Consider the following 13,464-nt stretch of genomic DNA (forward strand, 5'->3'; position numbering starts at 1 on the left):
TTTTAGCCTCCGACTTCCTCCTCCGTTGTGAAAGAGGTTTCCCACTACCTTTTCCTCCTCTAACCCATCCTTCCCTCCTTCGCTCTAGTGACCCCCGCTGGTAGTTGTCGCCTTTCCTTGAGTCAGGAACTTCGCGGCGGCGATATCGTTGTCGGTTTCAATCCTCTAAATCTCTCGTGGTTGGCAGACCTACTGACTTTGCATCATTCATCTCTTGGTGTTGCTTAGGTACATCATGTTTTGAATCCTCTCGGGCTTGCTTTTTGCTTCTTCTTTTTTGGTGTCTTGGAACCCAGTCTTACATCTTCTTTCTTGGACTTCGCAATGGCATCGCCACCAGACTCTGCATCTATTGGATCTTGTTCTCGCTCAAGCTCTGTCCGAATCACCCGTAAGACAAGTACCGCCACTTCTGATTTCCCGTCGTCGGAATTGCAGAAAAGGCCGTCCCAGTTAGAAGAAAACTTCAAAGATGTCTACCCTTCGTCCGAACCTGATGATCCTCACATCGACAGCGTCGAGGCGTGGGAAACTTTGAGCGGCATGGCTGCTTTCAAGTTAGAGCACAACAATTGCAAGTCTTGCAGTAACATTTCTCCTTTTCCCCGGATCTCGATGGACGAGGGCAATGGTACGCCAGAGCTACCTGACACGGACACGCCCACCAAGCACCACGGCCCCTTTCACAAATGGATGAGGAATCTGCACCGGAGAGCGAAACAACGGCCTAGACCTATGGATGCAGATGATACTTTACCTTGGAAACTACTTGACCCCATTGATAGGCCATCGCTTTCTCGAAAAAATCGCCACAGAAGGTCATCATCGGGGTCGTCATTTGGTTTCGTTTCGGCGATGAAAAGTGCTAGTATCAGTCTTGCCAGCGGCAGTGTTGTGTCCCGCCCCCGGACTTACAGCCGCCGCTCTTTCGCACATTCCAAGACCGATCGCAGTAGCAGGGCATCTTTTACCGCAGCGAGATTTTCAGAAGACAGCTGTCACGTTGAATGGCCGGTCAAGGTCGATCCAATGGCCACAGAGCGTGCTTTACAACGGCGGCGTATCCTAGAGGAGCTCATCAGCACGGAGGAAGGTTACATTGGGGATATTCGCTTCCTCATGAATGTATGCTCTCCTTCTGAAGTCAGAATGTATGGATAGCTAACCTTCAAAGGTTTACATTACGATTCTTGCGTCATTACCCACGCTGCCAATGGGACTAAGATCATCAATCAATCGGAATCTTACGGACATTGTTGAATTGCACGAAGAGCTCCTGGGTGAGCTGCATCGTGTTGTTCCGGATTCCGAGTATACGCAGATAGACTTTTCCGTCCCAACCAGTAACCCCATGATCCGTGGCCACCAGCGCCTGAGGAGTCTCGATTCTGTGCCGGAAGACGACAAAGCCATATGCTGGCTGCAGGACGTCCCAGGCATGATGTTGGAGGCCCAAACGGCCGGTGATGTTGCAAAAGTCTTCAGCAGAAAGGTGGGTTTTCATCTCAAAAGTACATTTGCAGAGCAATAAAAATGAACCGTTTTTAGATGAATCGATTCTTTATCTACGAGGAATACGGGGCGAAGTACGAGATGATGATCAAAGATGTTGCTTCAGCCCACCGGACCATGCCGCACTGGGACACATACCAAAGGGGTATTGAGGCACTAGCATCTTCTTTGGGTTCCGCCAATGCTCATGTTGATCAATTGAAAAAGTCATTGACCATTGGAGACTTGCTTGTCAAGGCAAGTACAACATGATAACGGGCATCAATAGCTCTGCTAACCTGCCTATAGCCCATTCAACGTATTTGCAAATATCCGCTACTATTTGCCGAACTCCTGAAATACACACCCGTTGCAGATTGTCCAAATTCTCACATGGAAGTCGAGAGTGCTCTTCTTCGACTACGCGAAGCTACAGCGGAGATCAACCGGGCAACCAACGATACACATATGAAGTCCACTCTAGAAAAAACGTGGATTCTTCAGGATCGACTGGTGTTTCATGAACAGGTGGGTTAAGTATCATGGCACTAGGTCTTATAGGGATCTAATTACTAATTTTGTAATCAGAAGCTTGATGCTGCATCGAAGAATCGCATTCGCTCATTCGGTCATGTTGAGCTTTGCGGTGTGCTACATATATGCTGGCAGACCAAAGACGGCACCAAGGGGCAGTACATGATTTGCCTCCTCTACCACAACGTTCTGTGTCTTGCCACGGCCAGCAAAGTCGACCAGATTTATACGATTCAGGCATGTATCAATCTGTCAGGCATCAGAATTGAAGAAACGGACAACGGACGAGGCAAGTGGTCATTGCCAGCTTTTGTTTTCTTGGTGCTAACAGCTTGTAGGACTCCAGTGTCACACGGCTCCATTTTCATGGAAACTTGTCTTTGAGTGCGACTCTCAACTTTATGAAATACTAATGACTGCGTGCACTCCACGTGAACAGGAGGAATGGCGAAACAGACTGTCAAACCCAGCCAAGAGAGAAGAAGAACAGATCGATCCCAACTTGTACAGCTCTATGTCTCTGTCTATCAGGAGCCTTGGTACAGTATTTAGGAAACCAGGTCAGCAGTCAAAGCTATTTATTAACTAGCCTCTGCTAACTGATGCCCAGGCACTGTCGCTCGCAGGATATCAATTCATCGTGCCACGACAGTAGGCCCCAAATCACCATTGTGTCAAGTCATCTTGAAAAACACCAGTGTTTTGCGAGACAATTCAGAAGCAACTTCTGGCTCATCCATTAATCGGTCCCAATCGCTACTTATGACAACGAGCCCTCGCATCCCGATCATTGCTCCTCCACGAGGCGAAAGGGCTCGTCTTGAAGCATTAATGTCCGACATCTGGAGTCGAGAAGTGCTGCCTTTCCCTAGCATGACAGGTAGATCTCGCAGCGAGCATCTTGTGCGAAGCTCAGCAAGCACTATGATGCGGAAGTTGAGTGTTGCAAGCATTGCCAGCTCCTTCGCCAAAAGATCAAATAGTGTCGCCAGCATGAGCAAATATATGGCCGATGACGATTTGGGAGAGAAGCAGGATGCCATGTATCACGGACCTTCGTCCAAGCTCAAAAAGACTGAGTCTCCCCACGAGCACGGCCCCGATGACGAATTGAATGAAACAACAAAGGCTCGACTCCCAAAGATTGACGATGATATCGAGCTCACCAGTACCGTCAGCGCTCCAACAACGCCAATGCTAGGGTCAACCAGAGTCGATGTGCACGCGGATCCAGTCGAGCGGCTCAAGCTAGAACACGGTAACATGATTGCCGAAAGTGCTTTAACGTCTAGACCGATTGTTTTGCGGACTGCATCTGGCAACAACCTTCCCCGAGCCCGTCGAAGCCCGATGCCGCCAAAAAGATCACCTTGTCCACCAGACATGGATACCCAAGGTCGTGCACAAAAGATCCCTAGGCTCTCTCACAGGGCATCGATGCGATGGGGCAAGGTCGGCACATTGAACAGAGACGATTTGGTGCAGGGCATACGCAGCTTTTTCCGTTGAGGGGGAAAATATGGCATGATTAATGAGTGTCTGTCACTAATGTTGTTGGAGAGGATAGGGTTTGGATGGCAGCATAAGATACCACATTCGTTATGCGTTTCTCCTTGGGGAACTTTTTAAGGCAATATGACGGGGCTTGCCTCAACTATTCCTACCTAATGTACCTAACCCAAGGTTTTTTGGTTGTCGAACAGACAAGAACATAATGATACCCTCCATTGTATAAAGATTGGGCTTTCGATATGCGTGTGCACATGATGTCAATGAAACCATCGTCAGTGTTTGCAGGGTGGTTTGATTGAGTGGAATCAGACGTCTGTTTGTGTGAGACGCTATTTCTCCATGTTGGGAGATTCTATCCAGGTTCGGCTTCAAGCTTAGCCCCGCAATGGCATGCTAGTGTATTGTGATGGGTTTGTGGTTGGTAAATCGGTCAGTGACATGTATCAAGGTACCCTGGGACATGATGAGGGAATTGCCTGGGAACTTGAGGTGCCTCAGGATTCCTGATCCGTCTGGATCATTCCAGCCGCGACGTGTGAATACCCCTTTGGTCAAAATCCTGATATGGAGATTAGTAGTGACGTACTTAGCTGGTTCGATGCAGGAACGCTCAGAGTTCCTGGTACCTAATGCCTACGTACCTGGAAACTGCACGAAAGCGCTGTTGCCCCGCTCCCTGTCTGGGCAAAGCCTCCAATGGCGGGGCAGTGATGAAAGGCAGTCGCGTGTTCCCGCACCTATGACGTAGCTTCTCAATCACAAGCTGCCCAGCTGCCGCTTCCTGCCATAGCTAGGAAAGCTCCCCTCTGCCCCTTCCGATTTAAAAGGCCTTCAAGAAGCTTTCTTTCATCTTCATCACACAGATCTTTCATCATCACTACAGTAAATCAAGATACCCGGCAAATTTTGTCCCAACACACAAACCTAGACACCAGCGACATAGATCTCCATTGGAGCTCATCAACGAAAACACCATCTACAAATCCCCATCCACTTTACAACACAACATTCAAAATGGTTCGCGGCGAGGCTCAGCAACTCAAGGTCCACTACAAGGGCCAAGCGGATGACTTTCTAGTCTTCGTTGAGGATCCCGAGTTGTTCAAGAAGTGGCAGAGTGATAAGTCTGTTCCTTTGGCACACTTCGTCTCCGCCTTCAAGATCTTCGTCACGCACAAGTAAGTTTATCGACCTACCCTTCTGCACATCAAATCAATGCGACGAGGCCGTCTTTTTTGGAAGCAGTCTAGCCCTTGTTGGGCTGCTGGCGTTTACGGTGCGCTGTCACCAGCAGTACGATACCCCAAGTAGTTCGTAGCTAGTAAGGAGCTGGGCTGTATCCGTTTGCAGATCTCACGACCTACCCCTCACCGCCATCGTCATCATCCTCAGATGCAAGGGGAAAACCACCAAAGATTGGCTAACACTCTCGAACAGGCAAGGCGCACAAGGTACATATGATGCCGCCTCCAAGGCTTCGCTGGACAATGAGTTCGGCACTCACGTCGACGAGGAGGTTATTAAGGTGATCTTGGAAAAGGGTGAAACTCAGGTTTCTGAGGTAAGCTATTGCAACATTCCTCGTTCAGGAACACTGTCATACTGATACACGATCGTGACAGTTCCCCGAGCGTCAAGGACCCAAGAACGACTCCAAGGGTCCTCTTGTCGCCCATTAACGAAATTCACAACTGTACTATGTGACGACGACGACAGTAGTCGCGAGTCTTCGTGTGTATACCGAAGGCATGAATGGCAGGATTCATCCAGGCGTTTGTATTAGGAAGCAACGATGTTTTGGGGGGCGAATAGCGAGGATCGCCCAACGTCGAGTCTAAGGGCTGAGCGGCATCATGAACTGCCTCTCTTTAATCATGGCCAATACCATCGCAATAGCGGGGTAAGGTGGGATTGGTGGGCAAGTCATGAAAATGGATTGTCGGCCGTCTTTATAACCGTGAAATATCTCCGTACCTATCAAGGGTTCAACATCGAGCCGGGCTGCTCCAGTCACGAGTCGATTGCATGGAGTTCTGCCCGAGCGATGAGGTAGCTAAATAAGAGCTTATGAAATCCCTATTGTCTTCATTTCCTTGGCGCCTTGAATGTTGTGGTCGTAAAACCTCCGAGATCTTGCCAAGTGTCGGTCGGGTCCGTGACTTGGCCCTGGTTGATCCGATTGCAGTTTTCTAATAATACTGCTTGCCAAGTGCCAGTTCACGATGTAGAACAGCAGGGGCCTAGTCCATATAAATATCTGTAAAGCTGAAATGACCAGAAAAACACTAGATGATGCCTTGTCATAAGTGGGGGAGAGATGTCTGTGCCCGTGACATGCTCTCGTTTCGACGATGTTTCGGCCGTCTTGCTAACGTGGGGACTTCGAGATGGCCCTTGCCCTGCCTCTTTTCACCCATGTACCGTCAAGAAAATCAACCGAAAATTTTTTTTTCTCATCCTCCCTGTGTCTCCCCTTGCCACGTTGGGGTGAATATTGCACTGTACTAATTTTTTTTTATCCTATTCGGCATCCTGGGTAAAGCGCCCCCCAGACGGGTAACCCACACCAATTTGCGTAGGGCAAAAGTAGCCGCAACAGGCGGCATCGCGGCCAAGACCCTTGGCAGCCCGACCGTTCCTGCCACAGGTGTCAAGATTCGAACTTTTTTTTCTTCCTCCTAAGTTATTTCTGTCGGCTGTAAGTTGCTTTTCTGGGGTTTGCGAGACAACGGAATGGAGTTTGGAGTGGTCCTTTTTTTTTATTTTTATTGCCCGAACAATTGGGCCACCATAACGCCTGTCAAAGTGATTAGTTACCGGCATTCGTTCCCCTGAGACTGAGAGTTGGGGTTGGCATCATGTCCATCATTGTCAACCTTTTTTGCCGACGTTGCCGTGACGTCCGAATAAAGAGAACACTTACACAGAGGGTAAATGCGAAGGGGCGAAGAGGCCGGTGAGTCACATTGGTAAAGCGAGAGATTCCACTTTTGCACGTCATCCCGGGTTTTCTCGACTTGATTTTATTTTTCTTGTCTTGACATTAGGTGTAGCATTGGTACACGATTCGCTATGGTATCCGGAGCCACGTTTATTGACAGCAATGGCTTTTTCAACGCTCCTGGCAGAAGGAATCCCCCCGTGCACTTCTTTTCTCCCTCTCCCTTAGCCTCAAAGACCCACAAAGATGGTGTTCAGCCGAGCCTCGGGATGATACACGACTGTCCCAAGCGCAGACTTGCCAAGGATGCCCTCCTGTCTACAATGTCAGCCCATGGTGTTGGGTCCCGCTCTTGCGAAACAGGACGAATAAAACATGGCTAACCCTGCTACCTCTGGTCTACTTCAACCACTCGCACCACCCAACTGCCCCAAAGAAGTAATTGCCCATGCTTTAGATGACTTGAGAGAAGACGGTCCAACCAAATGGGAAATCCTTTTGAGACCCATTAACTGAGAGTTGTAGAGGGAAAAAAAGAAATAATCAATCCCGTTCGTCAGGACAGAACGCCGATGCTAGATGCCGTGATAATCGATTGAAGATCGTAAAAAAAGAAACATTTATAAGAAACGTTGATGTAATCATTGCTCAGAGAAATAACGATTAGGAGTTCGTAAGTTCGTCCGAGTTTCTGTGTAGAGGTTTGCTCGTTGTTGAGTTTGATGTATAACATAGTCTCTCTGTCAGGGTCGAACTACCCTGCGAGGTCAAGACGGTTGTATACGTTGGGATGACGAGCGACGAGGCGGGGTAAGATTTAGACCCGACCACCACTGCGACCTCTCTGGGGGAGTGTCCAAGGCTTAGCGCAGATGATCTGGCATTTGAGTCAGCTTCGTGTATAAAGAAAAGATCGAGTTCAGATGCAGCATACTTCTCCTTCACTGTATGCCCAGAAGTACACGACCAGAGCGATAAGGTAGTATAAAGCGGCGTTCGTGCCTTGGTAGATGAGGGCGGCGGCGAGAGTCGTGAGAGGGAGGATGATGAGACGGAATTCAAGACTGCGGTGGATCGAGCTGCCAGCAATGAAACCAAGAGGCCATTCGAGGGCAACCATAAACAGAGCCATTACCAGGTTGATAATCTGCAATACTGGTATGGGCTTGACTGCCGGGTCCAGAGTCTTGGTTAGGAAATCCCAGAAGATCTTGGGCCAGAAGAAACCCTCAAGAGCGGCTCCAAACTGATCTGTTGGTTGAGTTAGTAACGAGCGTTGGCTTGGGTACCCTCAGGCCCTTTGGATGAAGATGACCTACAAGCTGCGGCGCTCATAACAATGAGCCGAGCCCAATGATTCTTGATAAGACGACCCATCTTTCTCAATTATAAGATAATGTTCTTGCGTTTGATATTTCTGAACCTTCTTTTCCTCTCTCTTTCTGATTGCTCAGTATAGTGTATATCGTGTTTGATGTTGATCCTTTCTTATGCCTGTTGCGCTGAAATCTTCGATGACCTCGGAAACGATGTTTATCCTCTTTGACCCAAAAACCCGAAAACCAGCGAATGAAGGGAACGAGGGAAGCGGTCGTCGAGATCGATGTCCTCTCTTGCGAACAAAACGGGTTGAGCAAAAGGCGACTCAGTCGAAGAGAACCGTGCAACGGCAAAAAGAAGGGAATAGGTACCGGACCTGTGGGAATAAAAAGTTGAAGTGAAGTGACGAACAGAAGTATGTCGATATTAAAAGAAGGCTACCGACAGGCTAGTGCACAGCGCTGGCGAGGCAAGAAGAGAAGGTCAAGAGGAAGGACAAGAAGTGTCAACCGAACCCAAGGCGGGGAGGAAAGACAGATCTATATTGAGACGAGAATAGTTGGGATAGGATGAGACGACCTGGAGTGGACGACCAGACCAGGGGTCGGGGTGGAGGAAGTCAAGAGGATGTGGGCTGCCCAGCCCAGAGGGCAAGACACCGAGCCGCGCAGAAGGCTGGCTGAGGCTTGTATCAGAATGGGTCCCGGGCTAGCTTGCTGGGGAGGGTATCAAGTCTATCGGGTGTTTCTGGCTCGATATTGGGGCAAGTTCTCTTGAGATCCAGGTTCGGGCAATCTGATCTATGATGACAGCTAGCATCCGAGCGGCATTGAGACGTTTCTGATTGTGCGAGGATCTTGAGCTCTGCTATAGTCCAGCCAGGTAGCGATAAGAGGCGGAGCCAGGGGGTGGTTCAAGCCCAACTTGGTTGCAGTTCTGGTTGTGGTGGAGCAATGGTGAGAGCTGCGGCGGTGATGATGGTAGCGGCGTGTGATCTTCGGGGGGAGGGGCTTGGGGGATGCGATGGCTGAAGCGTTGAGGCTCTGTAGGAATATTCTCCTAGTGCCGGGAAGTCGCTGTGTGAAGATACGGGGTATGGTGAGTCGGAGGTCAAAGAGAAGAGGCGTTGTGGTGGAGTTGTGCAAGGCAAGGTAGGACTTGATGTTCGTCAGGGATCTGTGCTCTATTGGCCCCGTCGCATGAACGTTGTTTGAAGATCAGACAGGACGGCTGTCAGGGACACTGGTGAGGCAAGGAGGTGGACGAGCAGAGAAAAAAAGAGTAGACAGAAACGTCGGATGACCACACACGCGAGGGATGGAGGTAGACGAGTTTTAAGAAACGCCAGCTTTGGAAAGAGAAGCAGGGTTACGTTCTTGATCTGGGGCGGAATGGATGCGAGAAAGAAGTGCAGAGTGCAGTAAACAACGTGCAGAGCGGCATCATACGTCCATCTGGCAGCACAAGAGTATTACCGCCCGCCCCAGCCACGGCCGAGACCGCCCATTATCTTAGTCGACAGCCAGTTGAAGGTGGTCACACACGCATGAAATGCGCACTAGAAAGGCCAGGGTCCCGGACGTGATGGGGTTGGAGCCGTCACTTGACTGCACGATGGGAATGCATGGATAACATTCATGGCGTGTGGGCTGGCTACGTACTTTGGCGAGATGTGGGTGAAAGATGTAGGCCGGCGGGTATTGATACAGGGTAAGCCAGGCGGTGGAGAAACACGAAGAAGAGAAAGAGGAATACATTGTTTCCTGCAAGCAATATGAGCGCATGGAGGCGAGGGACGGGTGAGCGGCTACAATGTGTGTTGAGTCCTTGTGCTCTCCATTCCTGAGTAAGTGGGCGAAAAAGGCAAGAAGAGGTCAACGCTTCCTAGCGATTGGCCTCCTCCAGCCAAGTCGTGGGCGGTTAGAGAAAGAGCTTGGGCCAATAAGACCCCTTGTCGCCTCACCTTTGGCAGGAGACGGATTTTGTGCCCCTGCCGCCAAGGGTCCGGGGGTGATACTGGGGCCGTCTGGTCTACCGTCGGATCCTCGCCCCCTGGCATGGTACATACATTTATACCAGAGGAAGGCAGCGTCAGCAAGTACCCCTCCTGCCGTCCCAGGTCGCCTCCTCGCTCCTACCACCTCACGGCTCAATACCTGTTCCTGGCTGGCCACGCACAGAAGGTAGCGGCAGAGAAAACATGCCCCCGCGCATGCCATTACCATAGTAGCAGCATTGAATGCCCTGGAACATCAGCCTTTAGTGGCCGCTTGACACCGCTGTGGTCCGTTTTCCAGCCCACTTTCGGAGGAGAATCAATAATCTAAAGTGGCCGACACTCGATTTAATTAATCTACCTTGATCTTGTCAGCAAATAAGCGGCCAGAGAAATCTACGACAGGCAAATCGGGGTGGTCATAAGAAGGTCAAAAGAAATCATACTTACCCGCCATTGCCTGTCCCGCCATTTCCTGTCCCTGCGCTAGAAACGACATAGAATAGTAGAGCAGAGTTGCTTGCCCAACTTCTCCGAGGAAACATCGCAAAACGAGGAGATGGCTCCCTGTGCCCACCCTCACCAATACTCAGAGTTCTTCCTCACCTGTTCTTTTTCACATGGCTCTCACTCCGCCTGCCTTCCCAACCTCCGCTCTTCTTGCACACCCCACCTGTCGCACGAACTCAATTGATCTTCCAGATGGCACCGAATACGTAACAGAGATCGTGCACCCACCACATATGCCAAAAAAGACCCGACACAGCCTACGGACGTGCCACATAAAAGTTCATGATCCCGAACTTCAGACAAAGTGCGATCCCATTGGCGTTCACAAAAGAGAGTGACGGAGAGGGAAGGAGAGAAAGTGTGTGTTCATGCCATCTGAACCTCGATGACGGCCTGAGACGGCTGATCAAAACCGCCTCAGACAGAGGCAAGTTCCAGAATGGCAGTGCTGAGGCGCAGGTGGTTTGAGAAGATGGGACGGCTTTACACCCGCCCGGTCACAGACACAGTCTCGTCCGAGCCCAACCCTGCCAGTATCTTCGTCGTCCAGTTGACCGCTATCATGTCTAGGCCTCGCTCCCACCGGACTAGGTAGAACGGTCTCCTCCCACAACAGTACATGCTAGATAGGAAGTCCCGAGAGAGGCCTACCCTGGTCTTCTAGCCCCAAGAGAGTTCCACTCAAGCCCGTTTGGGCTGGGGGCTGGGCATAATACATGCAACTTATTGAACATGGATCGGACTTTCTCTTCTTCGCCCCTGTTGTTCTGTTCTTTGCGGGCGGGGGCATCTCGGGCTCCACTGCAGACATGCTCTTACCATAGCGACGACAACCACGTGTGCCATGGCAATCGTCTTCAATAGCGGAGAGAGATGGACAGATATTTCATCGTCTCTTGACCAGGCCGAGGTACATAGTTCTTTTTTCTCGTGCTGTTGATTTCAGTAATGAGTGTTACACATCTAGTGAAACCCTACTACTGTAAGTTGACGCCACAAAGAGCAACAGGGGAAACTGTTGCTGTCAAAGATTTCTTTCTCAACCAACCTCTCAAATGGACGAATGATTTTCTCAAGGCCATCGAGCTTAAAGGTGGTCCCCTGGCTACCTTACCTGTCTCGACTCAGACAGACGAACAGATGACGGGGGATGAACGCTGCACTTCAGTCCGCGAACTGACCACCAAGGGATCAGTGACGTCGCCGCCAAACCAGCCAAGCAACCCATGTCGACAAAACCTTATTCAGCAGTGATAGCGTGAAAAAAAAGGGCGGCTTTCTTTTTTTCCCCTTCCAGAGCCTGGCCTAACGGTCTTACCGGCGTACCTTCCCATGGTGCGGCCAGACCAAAATCCATGACACTTCAGACGGTCCAATTAGGATGCAAAGCCGTTATTCTCACACTTGACAAAGCGCCGAGGATGTCGTGTCGACTATCGTCAGCCTTTATGCGGCAAGTACCAGAGTGTTACTGCTGATCGCTCTGTTTGATCGTGAGAGGCTAAGGATAAGTGAGGGTCCATCAATCTAATCCTCCTCACCTTGGCCGCCCTGCAGTATCAGCCTCTTGTCGACAGCTCCGCACCACAGAAAATCCTCAGTGTCAACCACTTTTAGCGTAGTCATGCATCCATGTAGTGCCTTGCATCTCCGAAAATGCATTTTTCACGCGGTAAGCGAGATACTTGGTCCGAGAACACAAGGTGCAAGGTGAGCAGCCATATCGCTGCTTGCCTGATTCAGCGCCATCATGGCGGGGTGGTTGTGACGCCGAATCGATAGTGTTCGGGCCAAGATTTCTCAAAACGATGAACTGCAAGAAAAAAGCTCAGTTTTAGGTCGCCTCAGCAGAGAGATGGCGGGTTTCTGGGGCATGTTTGACCGTTAGCCATAGCAATTTGCTTCCCTGCCGAATTACAGAGGCTGCATTACATCTGCTCTTCACCTTGGCATCTTACACGATGGGCCTAAAATAAAATAAGAGAGGTACAGGGAAGTCTTGGAGAGGTATGGTCAACCAACTTTATTTGGCCGGCGGCTCATGGCTCTTTATCATTGGCTTTCCTTACTGAAGCCCACATGGCCGCGACCCACACCTTCCAGGGCCTGACCAACCATCTCCGCTGGCGCATCTAGCTGGAGGGGCTGCCATCAATTGTGCTACTGCAACCGCCGGACAGTTATCACAATAACCTATCTACGCAGGATCCTGGAGGCTGGATAATGGTCAGTTCAGGCCTCTCAGAGGCGGTCTGTCACTTGAAGTCACAGCTAGTGAGTCTCGGCACAGCAAACCCACGCCGGAAATAGCCCCATACATAGCTTCATGTTTGTGACTTAGTGACCAGCTTTGATGGCTGCAAGATCTCCTCATGCCAAGCAGCTCCAAACTTGCGTGGATCAAATGGACCGAAGACTTACTGACTTGTGGTCAATTTTTAATGCATCCCGGCTTGAATCCAAGCTACTGAATTTTCGTTTGAGCACTTCCCAATGCAAAAATATCGCTCACATCACCAAATTTTGGGGGCCAATCGTACGTTTAAGTTGATCATCAATTAAACATACCGTCCGATGTCCTACGTGGGTCAAATGCCTCAGTCACAAGCTTTCTTTTGAAGATCGTACCGACTATAACGTAGTACGGTTACAATATGGATGCAATATGGCTACGATGTGGATCGTTTGCCCTCTCGCCTTGGTCCAGACGTTATCAGGGTCCTGCTTGCACTGGTCCCGGTCAATTGCCGAAGTCTATGCATATATTGGACGTGGTCTCTGCGGCACGACTCAAGCCAGCACCCCAACTACCGTGTTGAAGTCACCGACAGACTTGTGTTGCTCGTGTCAGTCACGCTGCTTCTGTCCCACCCTTGCCTATAGCCCTAAACCCAGTCCCTTGAAACCAAGTTCGAGATTCCCACTCAAAGGAGTCTACGTGCAACATGCTGAGGCGCGACGAATGAGAAAACTTCCAGAGATTTTCGACGACATGTGCAAGATCAACAAACAAGTACATGCTAGAGAAATAGCCAGTTGACACTGATGCTAATTCAAGGCACTAAAGACCTCAACCATCATTGGCCCGAGGCCAAGACCAGAGAAGATGCTTGATCGTTTCACCAGCTTTCATCCGGGGCGATTTAGATGTCTGGAGCCC

The 13,464-nt window shown here is 50.1% G+C and overlaps 3 protein-coding genes across 3 annotated transcripts; 2 read left to right on the plus strand and 1 right to left on the minus strand.

The window, feature by feature from the left end:
* Nucleotides 1-324: 324 nt before the first annotated feature.
* CTRU02_205896 (rho guanyl nucleotide exchange factor) lies at nt 325-3,534 on the plus strand (the record flags this gene model as incomplete). The annotated part of the gene is made up of 7 exons (XM_036722971.1): nt 325-1,125; nt 1,175-1,492; nt 1,549-1,749; nt 1,801-2,019; nt 2,080-2,314; nt 2,364-2,585; nt 2,636-3,534. The coding sequence occupies 7 exons, from the start codon at nt 325-327 to the stop codon at nt 3,532-3,534; spliced, it is 2,895 nt and encodes a 964-aa protein (XP_036585269.1).
* Nucleotides 3,535-4,551: 1,017 nt separating this feature from the next.
* Nucleotides 4,552-5,216, plus strand: CTRU02_205897 (SDO1-like protein C21C3.19; the record flags this gene model as incomplete). The annotated part of the gene is made up of 3 exons (XM_036722972.1): nt 4,552-4,715; nt 4,975-5,098; nt 5,160-5,216. The coding sequence occupies 3 exons, from the start codon at nt 4,552-4,554 to the stop codon at nt 5,214-5,216; spliced, it is 345 nt and encodes a 114-aa protein (XP_036585270.1).
* A 2,079-nt stretch (nt 5,217-7,295) lies between these two features.
* CTRU02_205898 (pro41 protein) lies at nt 7,296-7,855 on the minus strand (the record flags this gene model as incomplete). The annotated part of the gene is made up of 3 exons (XM_036722973.1): nt 7,296-7,355; nt 7,413-7,729; nt 7,798-7,855. The coding sequence occupies 3 exons, from the start codon at nt 7,853-7,855 to the stop codon at nt 7,296-7,298; spliced, it is 435 nt and encodes a 144-aa protein (XP_036585271.1).
* Nucleotides 7,856-13,464: the final 5,609 nt, after the last annotated feature.

Source organism: Colletotrichum truncatum, assembly GCF_014235925.2.
Source record: "Colletotrichum truncatum strain CMES1059 chromosome Unknown Contig_0003, whole genome shotgun sequence".
NCBI lineage: Eukaryota > Fungi > Ascomycota > Sordariomycetes > Glomerellales > Glomerellaceae > Colletotrichum > Colletotrichum truncatum.